This window comes from Penaeus japonicus, unplaced genomic scaffold, assembly GCF_977035675.1.
Source record: "Penaeus japonicus unplaced genomic scaffold, GWHDUDI00000001_assembly GWHDUDI00000030, whole genome shotgun sequence".
NCBI classification, from domain to species: Eukaryota; Metazoa; Arthropoda; class Malacostraca; order Decapoda; family Penaeidae; genus Penaeus; species Penaeus japonicus.
The window spans coordinates 12,163,307-12,179,123 of record NW_028234432.1 but is presented as its reverse complement, the minus strand read 5'-3'; the positions used below and the strand labels follow the sequence as shown (position 1 = coordinate 12,179,123).

Genomic DNA, 15,817 nt, shown 5'->3' with positions numbered 1-15,817 from the left:
GCTTCAGCATTGCTCCAGACCTCTCTAATTCAGTCAGTGAATCTTCATTCAATGAAATGTGCTCCTCTTCATTCTCAATAAGATCCAATCCAGTTATTGAAATTAGTTCATCTTCAGGAAGCCAGTCTATATCAAGCATTTGCAGCAGCCATAATATACCAAGTAAATCATACAGTACAATGAAATTAAGCAGCTGCTCAAGCAGTGGAAGTAAAATTGTTTCGAGCAATTCTGAGTTTAATATTCAAAGCAGATCAAATTCCATTTGTTCAATCTCAAAAGGTTAATGTAGCTTAAGTTGTGTATGTTCAAGCAATGACATAGCTTCCTGTAGTAAATCCATATCAAACAGTGAAAAAATTTCTTCAGGTAGTTACAGTTGTTCCTCTTTTATACCAAGCACTAATAGCAACAACAACAATCAAAGCATTTCAAGTTCATTCAACCAAAGCAAAACGAATAGTATCATGTCATGTAGCAGTTTAATCAGTGAAAGTAATATTATTTCAAGTAGTTCAAAGTCAGGTAGTAGAAGCAAAGCACGATCTTTCATTTCAGTTTCAAGAAATGAATGTAGTTACAGCGACTCAATTTCAAGCCATATCATAGCCTCCAGTAATAAATCAACATCAAGCACCTACGGCAGTCAATCTATATCATGCTCATTCAATCCAAGTAGATCAAGCAGTATAGGGGTGTGCTTTAGCTGCTCTGGTACTAGAAGGGATATTATTTCAAGCAGCTTTGAGTCAAGTAGCTTCAGTAATGTTTTTTTAAGACCTATCTAGTTTAGTCAGTGAATCTTCAGTTATTGGATTGTGCTCCTCTTCAATCTCAGTAAGTTCCAGTTCAGTTATTGAAAGTAGTTCCTTGTCAAGAAGTCAAGCTTCATCAATCCTTTCCAGCAACTGGAGCATATCAGGATTGATGAGCCTTAGTAAATCAAGTATGACAAGGTTAAGCAGAAGTTCAGGCAGTAGAAGTAAACTTATTTCAACCAGTTCTGAGTCAAATATTCAAATCAGATCATGTCTGATTGATTCGTTCTCAAGCAGTGAAAGTAGTTCCTATTCAAGTGATATCACAGTCTCCTGTAGTAAGTCCAAAGCAAACAGCTACAGTAGTGAGAGTATCTCAAGCTTAATCAGTCAAAGCAGAATAAGCAGTGTAATGTTTATATGTAGCAGTTCAATCAGTTCAAGTGATATTGTTTCAAGTAGTTCAAAATCAGGAAGTAAGAGCAGATCGACATCCATTATTTCAGCATTAAGAAGTAGCTTAAGCACTTCATTATTAAATAATATTATAGCAAGAAGTAATAAATCCATATCAAGTAGCCACAGTAGCTGCTCAAGCAGTGTAAATGATATTGTTTCAGGTAGATCCAAGTCAAGCATTGTAAGCAGATCGAGTTTCATTTGTTCAATTTCAAGAAGTGATAATGCCTTAAATAGTTTATGTTCAAGCAGCATCGTAACTTCCTGTAGTAGGTCCACATCAAGCAGCCACAGTAGTCAAAATCTTCCAATCTCAATCACACCAAGCATTTCAAGCAGTATAAGTAACATTGTTTCAAGTAATTCCAGGTCAGGTAGTTTCAAACAGTTACAAATTATTTAGCTTCAGCAGTTTCCCAGATATCTATAGTTCAGTTCGCAAAGTACTCTTCAATCTCGATGAGTTACAATTCAGTTATTGAAAGTAGTTTCTTCTTTAGTTGTCAGTCTATATCAAGCATTTGCAGCAGCCATGGGATGTCAAATTTAAAAGGCCTTAGTAAATCATTGATATTAAGCAGCTGCTCAAGCAGTGGAAGTAATATTGTTTCAAGCAGTTCTGAGCCAGATATTGAAAGCAGATCGAGCTCAGTTAGTTCAATCTCAAGAAATGAAAGTAGCTCAAGTAGTTTATGTTCAAGTTCAGTTTTTATTGTATCATCTCCAACAATCGAAAGTTATTCCTCAAGTAGTAAGTCTACATCAAGCAGTTACATAAGCCCGACTACATCAAACCTGACAAGTCTTAGTGAATCAAACAGTACATTGAAATCAAGTAGTAGTTCTGGTAGTGGAAATTATATTATTTCACGTAGTTTTGGGTCAAATAGTAAAAACAGATTGAGTTCCATTATTTCAATCTCAAACAGTGAGAGTAGTTCCTGTTCAAGTAATATCTTAGTCTCCTGTAGCAAGTCTATATCAAGCAGTCACAACAATCAAAACATTTCAAGCCCAGTCACCCAAAGTAGATCACGTATTATAATATTGTCATGTAGCAGTTCAATCAGTTCAAGTAATATTATTACAAGTAGTTCAGAGTCAGGTAGTAAAAGTATATTGAATTCCATTTTTTTTCAGTTTTAAGAAGTGATTGTAGCTCAAGTAATTCATTTTCAAGTAGTGTCATAGGCTTCAGTAGTAAATCAATATCAAGCAGCCACAGCAGCCAATACATTTCAAGTTCACTAAGCCCTAGAAGTAATATAATTTCATGCATCTCTAAGCCAAGCAGTATTAGCCTTTATTCAGACTTTAGATCAGTCAGTGAAATAAACTCTTCAATTTCATCAAGTTCCACTGCAGTTACTGAAATTAGTTCTTTCTCAAGTAGCAGTTACATCAGTCAGGGAAAGTCAAGATTGATAAGCATTGGTAAACCATGCAGTGCATTGCTATTAAGTAGTTGCTCAAGCAGTAGAAGTAATATTTTTTCAAACAGTTCTGAATCAAATAGTGAAAGGAGATCGAGCTCAATTAGTTTATTCTCAGGAAATGCAAGTGGCTCATGTAGTTCATGTTCAAGCAGTATCATAGCCTCTCGTGGTAAGTCATCAAGCAGCTTCACCTCAAGATCAGACTGTTACTCTGCGTCAAGCAGCAGCTTAGAGTATTCAGAATTATGCAGTGCATGCAGTCTGTCAACCTCCTTTTTGTCAAGCATTCAGAGTAGTTCCGGCTCACAAAGCTATATTTCAAAATCTTCAAGTAGTTACAGATACTTTGCTTCAAGTTTCAGTAGTAGTAAATAATAGTACGACAATTTTCATTAGAGATACTAAAGTACATCTAAAGATTGCTAGCAGATCATAATTAAAGTAACGTTATTAACAGGTTCAGAGAACACTGTTTATATACGTAATTCACGCGTACTCTCCAGCAGCAGTAGTAGCAGTACAAAGCATCAGTTTATAGTGTTATAGTGATGGCCTCACATCTCTTACAGATTAAATCAAGAGTCTTGAGTTTATAAATCTACTCGTAAAACAGTTTAATGGGGACATTAATTAGGTATCATAAGTACAGAAAAAAAGGATATATATATAATAATTAATAAATCTTAAAGCTGATGCTTTAAATATTGTTAATTAAAAATTTGTGTGATTCAGTACCTGATAATAATTTCACTAAGGATAACGGAAATATAAGGATGAAGGAACATGCAGTAGTAAACAATAGGTGTATCATGCATGCTTTTGAGTTATATGCTATGTTTATACGGATGAATATCATCATGAAAATATGAATATAATGAAAGACTAATAGAATCTCTATTGGTTTAATCACAATTCTGAAATGATTATTACAATCAAAATCATGATTATAATGATCATCATGGCAATCATAATCACAGTGATAAGTAAATTCAAGCAATTCAAACTCTTCTATTGTCAGATACTGATGATCACCATGATGATAATCATGATGGCAATTATTTTTAGATCTAAGATGATAATGATGATGATGATAATGATAATAATTATAATAATAGCAAGTTCAAACATCATTGTAATAATGAAGTGATAATATAGCCTGATATCAGACTGATATTATTTTTCTGTTTCACATTCCCTTGTGGATGAAACATTGTATTTCATTATGTTTTCCGTGGTTCCTTGATCCCTTGACTTATGTGTTGATATTTTATCTGTGGAATAATTATTTTTCAAATTGCCTTCTTACATCTTATTAATATCGATGGATATGTTGAATCCATAATGCATTTGATGTTGAAAAATATAATTATACGTACTCATTTTATAGCAGGATCCAATATTAATATTAAGTATATATGATGCTTGTTTCATAGGAATAATAAACTAATAACACAAATATTTTATGTGTATTCCAGGTGATAGTAGTAAGTATTTAAAACTTCTAACGTGAGTATTGAAATCAGTCATGAGGTAAGTGTAGGATCAAACACAGAGATACATAAATGCACACCTGCACACTAAGATACAAACAAACAAGGGTATGTGTTGTGTGTTCTGAAATAATATATTCGCATTATAGACATTTCAACTGTCAAATGTACAGGTATAGTAAGAGAGTTTCCTTTTCTTACAAGAACACAAATTTTCTTTTTCTTACTTTTCTTCATTTTTTTCTGATTTGCTATCACAAAGCATCTACATTATAACTTAAGAAATAGGTTGACATATGAATTTTGAATTGTTTACGTGATGGAATATACAGGTAAGATGTAAATGATAAAAATGTTACTAGTATGCTCATATGTCTTTTCGTGTGGATGAATGTTACAGCATTATGAAAGAAAACTGCTGAGGTGGTTTTCAAATAATTATTTTTTCATTCTCATTCTCTTTCTTTTTCCTCGCAATACAGTGGAAAACCAAAAGTTTTGTAAGTTTCAGGAGATAAAATTTAGTAGTTTATATGGTATGGCATTTTATTCAATGCCTTTTGTTACAGCATTTTAAGCTATGCTCTACCAACTTACCAACCTTTGTGCAGCCCCGTTATCAAGTCTCTTGTAATTTTATTATGTGTAACTTTGTCTTGACATTCTCATTCTTCTTTCTTTTTCTTTTTGGTCACTTCCCTAAAGTGGCTGAATGCATAAATTATATATTACTATAAATTATACTTAGATATATTTGTTTATAAATTCAAATGATAGTTCTAGTAGTTCAATCTCAAGTTCTAGTAGTTCAATCTCAAGTTCTAGTAGTTTCAAAAACAACAACAAACATACGAGAGTTACATATTTTTTGTCTCCTTCCTGTTTTATTGCACATGTGGTGACCTGTTGTGTAAACTGTTTGGGATAACTGACGTTCTGTTAGTTTTCCCATCGGCCAAGCAAAGATACAGCTAAAAAGGTATTATATCATATCTGAAACCATCTTTCCTTTCGTGTAATTAAAAGAAAAAAAAATATATATATACACACTATTTTCAGCAACCACACATTACACCTCAAATTACATTCCTTGGGACAAAAAGTCGATTAATTTGGTTTCGTTTGCAACCATTTCTTTGCCTCTATGAGAGGCATCATTTTGCAGAGGATATATTCAATAGGAGGTGTTACAACTGATTTTTTTTTCTAGGTTCCAGTAGTTCAAGCTCAAGTTCTAGTAGTTCAAGTAGCTCAAGTTCAAGTTCCAGTAGTTCAAGTTCAAGCTCCAGTAGTTCAAGTAGCTCAAGTTCAAGTAGTTCAAGTTCAAGCTCCAGTAGTTCAAGTAGCTCAAGTTCAAGTAGTTCAAGTTCCAGCTCTAGCAGTGAGTACTAAATATTTTCATTTGAATTCAAAAGTGGAAATGCTTAGACTTCATGATGTTTTTCTTTATTCCTCTTTTTTCACTGAAATATTATATTTCAATAATTCAATTTCAAAGCTCAATGATTGCGGAAGCAATGATACAATGGGCTGATGATATAAATTCATCAGTATATCAAAATCAAGTCCACAACAATAGAAGTGTTCTATCTTACTCGTTTGTCAAGACACTAAAACACATTTTTTTCTAGGCTCAAGCAGTTCAAGCTCTAGTAGCTCAAGCAGTTCGAGTTCAATCTCTAGTAGTTCAAGCAGTTCAAGTTCGAGTAGCTCAAGCAGTTCAAGTTCAAGTAGCTCAAGCAGTTCAAGTTCAAGCTCTAGTAGCTCAAGTAGTTCAAGTTCTAGCTCTAGTAGCTCAAGCAGTTCAAGTTCTAGCAGTTCAAGCTCAAGTTCAAGTTCTAGCAGTTCAAGCTCAAGTTCAAGTTCTAGCAGTTCAAGCTCAAGTTCAAGTTCGAGCAGTAAGTACTGAAGACTAAGTAAACAGTTTTATCATCATTATCATACTGTTATATTATTATTACAACTCTCTTCAAAGTTACTGCATTCTTGGTGAAAGTTTTTTTATGAGGTTCTCAGCAAATCATAATGGAATAATAGTGATATAATTTACCATATGATATGAACGTATATATGGTGACAGCCATACTTATCCCAAATATTTGTAAGACATATAATTTTCTTCTGGTATCATGTAACACCTCTCTTTCTATGCATTTCTATAATAACACTTATCAAGTTAGCATAAACCTTTATGAATTTCAACTCATGAACGTTTGACTTTGTTACTGTTTTCTTTCATGATTCATTCATTCATTCCCATTATTATTATTCATTCCCATTATTATTATTATTATTTTAATCATTATTATCATTATTACAGTTATGGTAAGCTAACAATAATAGTAGAAAAGAAATATCAAGGAATGGAGTAAACAGGCTGTCAGACACCCGTAGTGATTGACTTGTCACACAATGTTACTCAGTAACTTTTCAGTGCTTGAAGAATGACCATGATTATCTCCTGTTACCGTGATTTAGTAGGCGTTTGCAAAACTTATTTAGCTTTCTAGCTTGATAAAAGATCTCATGAGGTCAAATTCCAACATATTTCAGACGGATTCCCTATATGTTTTCAAACATTAATGATACTTATTTCATTAGATTTATTTGAGTATACTTGGAAACTTTATGTAACACCTTCAACATCTATCCATAGGTTCAAGTTCAAGTAGTTCAAGTTCAAGTAGCTCAAGCAGCTCTAGCTCAAGTTCAAGTAGCTCAAGTTCGAGTTCAAGCAGCTCTAGCTCAAGTTCGAGCTCAAGCAGCTCTAGCTCAAGTTCAAGTAGCTCAAGTTCGAGCTCAAGCAGCTCCAGCTCAAGTTCGAGCTCAAGCAGCTCTAGCTCAAGTTCAAGTAGTTCAAGCAGTAAGTAACAGCAAATATAAAGCATGTTTTTTCCACGGAAGTAAAGAAATCCATGGGAGTAAAAAAAAATTAAAAGTTAAAAGTCTACGTTCGAGCAAGTCCATTACTCTCTCTCTCTCTCTCTCTTTATTTATTCATTCTTGTCCATGGGAGTATAGAAAAACCTGACATTATTAAAGACATAGCCAGTATGATTTCAAGCAATGATGAGGCTTACTTCTTTAAATTTACTTGAGTAAGTGCTATGTAATACCTTTAACATATTTCCCTAGGTTCAATTTCAAGTAGTTCAAGTTCGAGTTCAAGCAGCTCTAGCTCAAGTTCAAGTAGCTCAAGTTCGAGTTCAAGCAGCTCTAGCTCAAGTTCGAGTAGTAAGTAACAGCAAACATAAAGAATGTCCATGTGTTTTCGGTTCATTGAAGATGTATTTATGTCTAAAAGGTAAAACAAAATTATAAGCAACATTATTAATAACATTAACAATAGTTTTAATCATGCTGATGTTATGTATCTATGTGTGTGGATGTATACATATACATGTATGTATATGTTGGTATGGATGAATATAAATACGTAATTATGAGGTATATTCAATTAGTTTGGTATTAAAAATTTCTTTTAAAAGACTGTCATCACAATGCTTCAGGGAACAGTATATTATATATAGATATATTTTTTTATTATTATTATTGATATTCATTAATAAGTATTTTAAGATTTCTTTCAGATGAAGAAATAATCATATATTCACCCATACATTCAAAATGTCTAGATACCCCTAAACTCTAATTCCTAATCACATATGTTGTGTATTCATTAGAAAAAAAAAGTTAGGCAAAGTTCTGATGGTAAAGTTGCTTGCCATTAAATAAATATTCTCCCTTTCTCTCTTCTGCTCTTGCTATAAATCAATTTATTTTGCAGGTTCAAGTAGTTCAAGTTCTAGCAGTTCAAGTTCCAGTAGTTCAAGTTCTAGCAGTTCAAGTTCTAGTAGTTCAAGTAGCTCAAGTTCAAGCAGTTCAAGCTCTAGTTCAAGTAGTTCAAGTTCAAGCTCGAGCAGTAAGTAGTTTATAGCATCTATAACATATAACTTTTCCTGTCTTTTTGTGGTCTTTTGCTTTCATCTTAAGATGTTCGAACATTTTCAGAAATTAATGCAGTCACCACATAGAAGTGACAGTAGTATTCAAGACCTACATTTATAAGGGAAAAGCCTGCAAAAAGAGTTTCAGAAAATACATTATTGGTTATTCTATAAGTTTTTCCCCCTATCAAAATCTTTATTATCTATTAACAACTGGCAATCTTTTCATAACTGACCCAGCATTTTCAATGGCATTTAGGTCAAGGAAGGTGCCTACGTCATTTTCATATCTATAGATTCAGTTTAGTTAATGTTAAACTTTATTTCATTTTTTTTTTCTTTTCCTTTAGTCACTCACTTTCCCACAGACATGGAGTCGTTTATAAATATTAAATTCATAGGTTCAAGTTCCATCAGTTCCAGATCAAGCAATTCTAATTCAAGTCAAGCAGTTTATTCATTCATTACCGTTACAGCCAATAAGAAAATGTAGATGAAGTTCTAGTTCCAGCAGTAAATCTGAATGCAAAAGGACACATTCCCAATCGTTTTTGTTTTTTTTATTATTCTAAATTTTAACATTTAGTTTTCTTGATGATCTTTGGTGAAATTCTCTGTCTAGGATATAAAAAGACTATGTCTTCATAGGATCAAGCTCTAGTTCAAGTTCAAGCTCTAGTAATTCAAGTTTAACCTCTAGTAGTTCAAATTCTAGTTCCAGTTCAAGCAGCTCAAGTTCTAGTAGTTCCAGTTCAAATAGTTCAAGCTCTTGTAGTTCTAGCTCAAGCAGCTCAAGTTCTAGCAGTAAGTCTAAACGAACTTAGCTTATGTATCACATCATGTTTTTTTTCTTCTTTTTTTCTATACATGATACAAATTTCTGTTCTAAGAAAGCATGTTCTCTGAAGTGGCTATTACATCAACAACCTATTAAGATTCTATGCTGAGTATCAACAAAGCAAGGGATATATAAAAAGGAATCATGCCTTTTTTTCTTTTTTTTCCCCCTCCCGTAGATTATGGCTTTTATTCTAGTGGTGTCCAGCATCGGCTACTTCCGTGGTAAAATTTCCAAGTTGTTATTTCTTCCACTTTCTTAAATGGAACAAAGAAAAACCGTGATGTTATTAGGTCCAGGGTTATGTCCAAACACAAGCAAACACTCTTCTATGCCAAACTATTTGTTGGTGTGGTAAGATATGAAAATTAGCCAACCCCTATATATTTGCATATAAAGATTAGGTGATTTGATTTCCTAAATGCATAGTGAGCCTTTTTTGGTGGGCAGAAAAAAATTATGAGACTCTGTCTTTTGAATTGGTCAATCATAGGCTTTCTTCAGTAAGTGACAAATTTGAAATGAAAGCACTACAAAGGTTTTGTCAATATTAAAAGAATTAGTTATAAAGTGTGACCAAAAGTTTTCATTATGCTTTCATAGGTTAAAGAACATAATTCGTTTATAATCAATGCATCTATAGGTTCACATTGAAATAGTTTCAGTTCAAGTGATTCAGGTCCTTTTACCAGCTTAATTGCTATACCTGGGAAAGATTGGCATTAGTCTGTCATATTTTACATATGTTGATCTCTTTTCTTCAGTATCCATTCCTAAGGCATTCTTTATACTCTGAGACCTTAGTTTCTTATTGTATATATTTCTGCCAATTAGGCAAGGAAAAGTGTTAGCTATAATGTACTTATTCATAGGTTCAAGCTCCAGTTCCAGTTCAAGCAGTTCAAGTTCAAGTAGTTCTAGTTCAAGCTCTAGCAGTTCCAGTTCTAGCTCTAGCAGCTCCAGTTCAAGCTCAAGTAGTTCCAGCTCAAGCAGTTCAAGTTCTAGCAGTAAGTATTCTAAAAATATACCCAAAACTACATCTTCGTATTTTCATTTACAGAAGCATAATATTTATGATAAGGTTTTTTTCCCCCTGACAAGACTATTCTTAACAGTTTACTAAAAACAGTTTTATTTTGATGATTGCTAAAGCAGTGAATGTAGAGAAAAGCAGTTATCACAAAATTGAAACTAAATATCTGTAGAAGTGACACCGATTGCTCTAGATGAAGTAGCTCTTGGTCTAGTTCTAGCAGTAAGACAATATGCTACAATCTAGTTTTATCTTCTGCTAATTATGTTTATTTATGATTTGTTATTTTCTTTCCTGACTACAGAATTATAAAAGAATATAAAGCAGTTTGACTATAATCTATTTTCATAGGGTCAAGCTCTAGTTTAAGTTCAAATAACTCTAGTTCAAGTTCAAGCTATAATAGCTATAGCTCAAGCAGTTCAAGCTCCAGTATTTCAAGCGGCTCCAGTTTCATTAGCATAAGTTCAAGTAGCTCCAGCTCAAATTCAAGCGGCTCAAGCTCTAGTACCTTCAGTTCAAGTAGTTCAAGCTCTAGTAATTTCACTTTAAACAATTCATGCTCAAGTTCGGGCAGTTCATGTTCAACTAGTTTCAGTTCAAGTAGTTCTAGTTCAAAGTCAAGCAGTTTCAGAGGCTCAAAATCAAGTACCAAGCAGCTTTAGTAGCATAAGTTCAAGCAGTTTCAGTTCAAGTAGCTCTGGTTTAGTTCAAGCTCAAGTGGTTCTATTTCAAGCAGCTCAAGCTCTAGTAGTTCAAAGTCAAGTCGTAATAGTTCTTGTTCGAGTAGCTTCCATAGAACAATTCAATGATCTTATAATTGCAGCTCATTCAGTTTAAAGTCTAGCAGTAAGTCTGTACCTCAATCAAAATGTCTTTACATGAGGTATGATGATTTAAATAATTGTTCTTTTTTAATAACAATAAGACAATGAGCTGACAGTTATTCATTGCCATTTGATACATGAAGTATGTGTAATAACTTAGGTAGTTGTAGCATCATTTTTTTCTTCTAATACTTTACATAGCATCTTCAGGAAGCATTATTATTTTTAATCAATTACAACACATCCATTATCCATATCTTACAGAAACCAACTACTTTCAATATCACAGATATCTAAGGTGCAAAGCATATTCACTGACTTTAATAAAGTGCATATTTTCCCTGCAATTACATTGGTTATTTTTCTCTTTATGTGTAAATATTGATTGTGTGCTTCTCTCCCTAACTAAAGACAGCTTTTTAACTTCAATTGTGTATATTAGTAGCTCTTTTAGTTTCATCTCCAATAGCTCCAGTTTGTAAGTCTGAACAACCTAGTTATTTTTCCGAATTAAACCTATTTTTTCATTCAAGCAGTTCTAGTAGTTCTAGGTCATAAAATGCAAGCAGTTCTAATAGTACTAGCTTATGAACTTCAAGCTTTAGGAGTTTAGGTTCTAGCAGATCAAGCTTTAGTAATTTATGTTCAAGCAGTTGAACAAGTAGCTCAAGTTCAATAAGTTTCAGTATTTCCAACTCAAATTCTAGTAGCTCCCACTCAATATATTATGTTTTAAACTATTATCTTCTTTGCAAGAATTTACCACTGCAGGTATATTATCAAACTAACAACTTTCTGTCTTCTGCTCATTCCTTCAACCTCACAAATAAAACTGTTGGTCATATTCTGTGAAGTTTGACAATAATTTACATTTCAAGCAGTTCAAGTATCTCTAATTCAGGTTCAAGCTCAAGCAGTTCATGCTCTTGTAGCTCAAGCAGCTCTAGTAGTTCAAGTTCAAGTAGTACCAATTCAAGCAGCTCAAGCTCAAGTAGTTCAAGTTCAAGTAGTTCCAGTTCAAGCAGCTCAAGCTCTAATAGTTCAAGTTCAAGTAGTTTCAGTTCAAGTAGCTCAAGCCCTAGTAGTTCCAGTTCCTGCTCAAGTAGTTCCAGTTCCTGCTCAAGTAGTTCCAGTTCAAGCAGCTCAAGTTCTAGTAGCTCTAGTTCTAGCAGTAAGTCTTTACAAAGAATAGATATTACAAATTTGTTTTCTCTACTCTTTGTTGGAGGCATGGTTCTAACCAATAACTGAGAAAGACTTATTCCTCTTGACTCTTCTCACTTGAATTTTTTGTTGTCCCTCCTTCATATAAACTCAACTGTTAAGAAAGAAAAAAGATAGTTATGATCTATACATTCAAAGGTTCATACTCTAGTTCAAGTAGTTCTGGTTCAGCTTGTTCACATTCCACTATTTCAAGCTGCATTAGCTCCAGCTCAATTTCTGATAGCTCTAGTTTGACAAGTTTAAATCATATTAGTAAATCAGAATTTGCTAGACTAAATATATCTTATTCACCTATTTTCTTTGCAAGAAGCATAATTTTTATTTTATTCTAAATATAGCATAACTCATAGAGTAGACATGATCTTAAAGACTCAGTCCTTAAGATGATATGATATCAATGTTTAGGTTCAAGCTGTAGTTCAAGTTCAAGCTCAAGTAGCTCAAGCTGTTCAAACTCTGATTCAAGTATTTCCGGTTCAAGTAGTTCAAGTTCTATTAGCTCCAGTTCAAGTAGCTCAAGACTTAGTAGCTCCAGTTCAAGCAGTAAGTCTTTTGAAGCTAAGATCACATATTACAACTTGTGTTTCCCCTAATGGAAATTATTTTGATTAATAAGAAATTCTTATTCCTTTTGATTTTCCTTGTTTATAGTTTTTAAAAATTATACATTCATAGGTTCAAGCTCTACTAACTCGAGTAGCTCAAGCTCTAGTAGTCCAAGTTCAAGTAGTTCCAGTTTAAGCAGCTCAAGTTCTAGTAACTTCAGTTCAAGTAGCTCAAGTTCTAGTTGCTCTGGTTCAGGCAGCTCTAGATTTAGTAGTGCAAGTTCTAGTAGTTCCAGTTCAAGTAGCTCAAGCTCTAGTAGCTCCAGTTCAAGCAGTAAGTCCTTAGAAGCTATAATCATATTTTACAACCTGGCTTTCTCCTGCAACAAAGAAGTATGATTCTTATTGATAACCAAGAAATTATAATTCCTCTCCATTTTTCTTATATATGAGTTCTAGTTGTAGGTCCAGTAGTTCAAGGTCAAGTAGTTCCACCTCAAGCTGAAGTAGCTCTAGTTCAAGTAGTTAAAAGTATAGTAGATAGTTTATTCTCACTTGCCCAAATGATATGTCATAGTTATTTTCTTTGCAAGAGGCATGATCATTTTTTTTTCTAAAAGTATAATTTCCCTTAAAGAGGTTGCCATTACAAGCATATTATCAAGATTCCTCTTGATTCTTGCAGATGATTTTTATTTTTCACTCCATTATTTATACAAGAGTGATAAGAGAACATAAGTCATAGTAAGATATATAGTTCATAGGTTCAAGCAGTTCAAGATCTAGTAGCTCTAATTCAAGCAGTTCCAGTAGTTCAAACTCTAGTAGATGCAGCTCAAACTCTACCAGTTCCAGTTCAAGCAGTCCGAGTTCTAGCAGTATGTCTTTTATTCACTCTCCAAGAGGCATATCGATTTTCATTATGAAAATAGCACATATCTTAAAAAGGATATGATCATCAGAACTCTTGCACCCTTCCATTTTCTCTTGTATTATCCTTCACTAATGCAAAGAAAACTAGATGTTATATTTTTTGTTTATAGGTTCAAGCTCAAGTTCAGGTAGCTCTAGTTCATATTCAAGCTCAAGTAGTTCAAGCATTTCAAGGTCTTGTAGTTCCAGTTCAAGTTGCTCAAGTTATAGTAGCTCAAGTTTAGGTAGTAAGCCAAATTTGGAAGCTATTATCATATGTTTTATCCCATTATCCCAAGATTCTAATTGATAAGCAAGAAAGTCTGATTCCTCATGATTATCATTATGTATGATTTTTCATGTTTTCCCTCACTTTACATATTGTAATCAATAAGAGAATAAGAATTTACTATGGTTTATAAATTCTTAGATTCAAGCTCTAGTACTTCAAATTCAAGCAGCTCAAGTTCTAGTAGCTCCAGTTCAAGTACCTCAAGTTCTAGTAGCTCTTGTTCAGGTAGCTCAAGATCTAGTAGCTCCAGTTCAACTAGTTGCTCCAGTTTAAGTTCTAGTAGTTTCTGTAAGTATTTGGAAGCTAAGACCACATATCAGAACCTAGTGTTCTCTTCTGTCGATAGGATGTTTGATTCTAATCAATAGCAGAGAAAGTCTGATTCACCTTGATTTGTATTGTATATGATTTTCTGAGCTTCCACATTAACCAAAACCAAAATATTGTAATCTACATATCTATAGGTTCAAGCACTTTTCAAGTTTAAGCAATTCAAGTTCAAATTCTAGTAAATTTAGTTCAAGTTTAAGCAGGTCAAGCTTAAATACCTTTATATTTCTAGTAGATTTAGTTCAAGCAGTTTTAGTTCTAGCAGTAAATCTAGACCATCAGGACCGTTTATCATGTCTTATGTCTCCTATATGCAAGAGGATCATTATCTTATGAATAGTGTATCACATAAAGAGGATATATTTTTAGAATACAGCTATCATTTCAGGCATGTTATCAAACTATCATTTCTCTCTCTTTTTCGCTCTCTTATCCGAAAAAAAAGGAATATTAATTATAAGCTCTTTTAGTAGGTTTAAATCTTTACTTCAAGCTCGAGCAATTGAAATAGCTCAAGTTCATGTTCAAGCGCAAGTAGTCTGAACTCTAGTTTTAGTAGTTCCAGTTCAAGTAGCTCAATCTCTAGTATCCCCAGATCAGGTAGTAAAAGTTTGCTTAAGTAATGTACTACAACCTGTTTTTTTCTCTCCTCTTTGTAGGATGTATGATCTTAGTCAGTAACCCAGGATGATTACTTCCTCTTAATTCTTGTTTATGATTTTTTCATCTCTGTTTTCACTGACTGTAACTTCAGCTATATATTCATAGGTTCCTGTTCTAAATAAAACAGCTCAATCTCCAGTAGCTCAAGTTCAAGTAGTAAGTCATTTTGGAAGCTATGATCATATATGACAAGCTGGTTTTCTGTCATTGGTGAGAAGTATGATTCTAAATAACAACCAATAAGCATTACTTGAGCATGACTATCAAGAGAACAAAAATTATTATCTATACATTTATAGGTTCAAGCTCTAGTAGTTCAAGCAATTCAAGCTCTAGTAGTTCAAGTAGTTCCAATTCAAGCAATTCAAGATCTAGTAGCTCAAGTTCAAGTAGCTCAAGTTCTAGTAGCTCTAGTTCAAGCATCTCAAATTCTAGTAGCTCCAGTTCAAGCAGCTCAAGTAGTAGTAGCTCCAGTTCAAGCAACTCAAGTTCTAGTAGCTCCAGTTCAAGCTACTCAAGTTCTAGTAGCACAAGTTCTAGTAGCTCCATCTCAAGTAGCTCAAGTTCTAGTAGCTCTAGTTCAAGCATCTCAAGTTCTAGTAGCTCCAGTACAAGCAGCTCATGTAGTAGTAGCTCCAGTTCAAGCAACTCAAGTTCTAGCAGCTCCAGTTTAAGTTGTAAGTGTTTTTGGAAGCTGATTCTAATTAATAACCTTATAAAAGATTTCCTGTTTTCTCTTACTTATATAATATAATTGTTAAGAGAAGAAAAGTTTATTGTGATCTTTATATTCAGAGGTCCAAGCTCTAGTAGCTCTAGTAAATCTTTGAAAGCTAACACCATACATCACAATGTGGTATCTACTGTTGATAGGAATCAATGTTCATGCATGACTATCAAGAGAACAAATATTATCATAATCTATACATTTATAGGTTCAAGCTTTAGTAGTTCTATTAGTTACATCTCGAGTAGCTCAAGTTCAAGTAGCTCCAGTTCAAGCAGTTCAAGTTCTAGTAGCTCCAGTTCCAGTAGCTCAAGTTCTAGTATCTCAAGTTCT

General features: G+C 33.5%; 1 protein-coding gene across 4 annotated transcripts in view; it reads left to right on the top strand.

The window, feature by feature from the left end:
* The window catches only part of LOC122262871 (uncharacterized), a 165,362-nt gene that overhangs the window by 88,341 nt on the left and 61,204 nt on the right, over positions 1 to 15,817 (top strand). Inside the window, exons 6-10 of one of the 4 annotated variants that reach the window (XM_086555054.1) lie at positions 5,354 to 5,524; positions 5,775 to 6,041; positions 6,800 to 6,998; positions 8,010 to 8,065; positions 9,801 to 9,935. In XM_086555054.1, coding sequence (XP_086411180.1) covers positions 5,354 to 5,524; positions 5,775 to 6,041; positions 6,800 to 6,998; positions 8,010 to 8,065; positions 9,801 to 9,935 — 828 coding nt within the window. Of the gene's footprint in view, positions 1 to 5,353; positions 5,525 to 5,774; positions 6,042 to 6,799; positions 6,999 to 7,930; positions 8,066 to 9,800; positions 9,936 to 15,817 lie in introns of all 4 variants that reach the window. The other 3 variants (XM_086555055.1, XM_086555057.1, XM_086555058.1) reach the window with 3 other exon arrangements.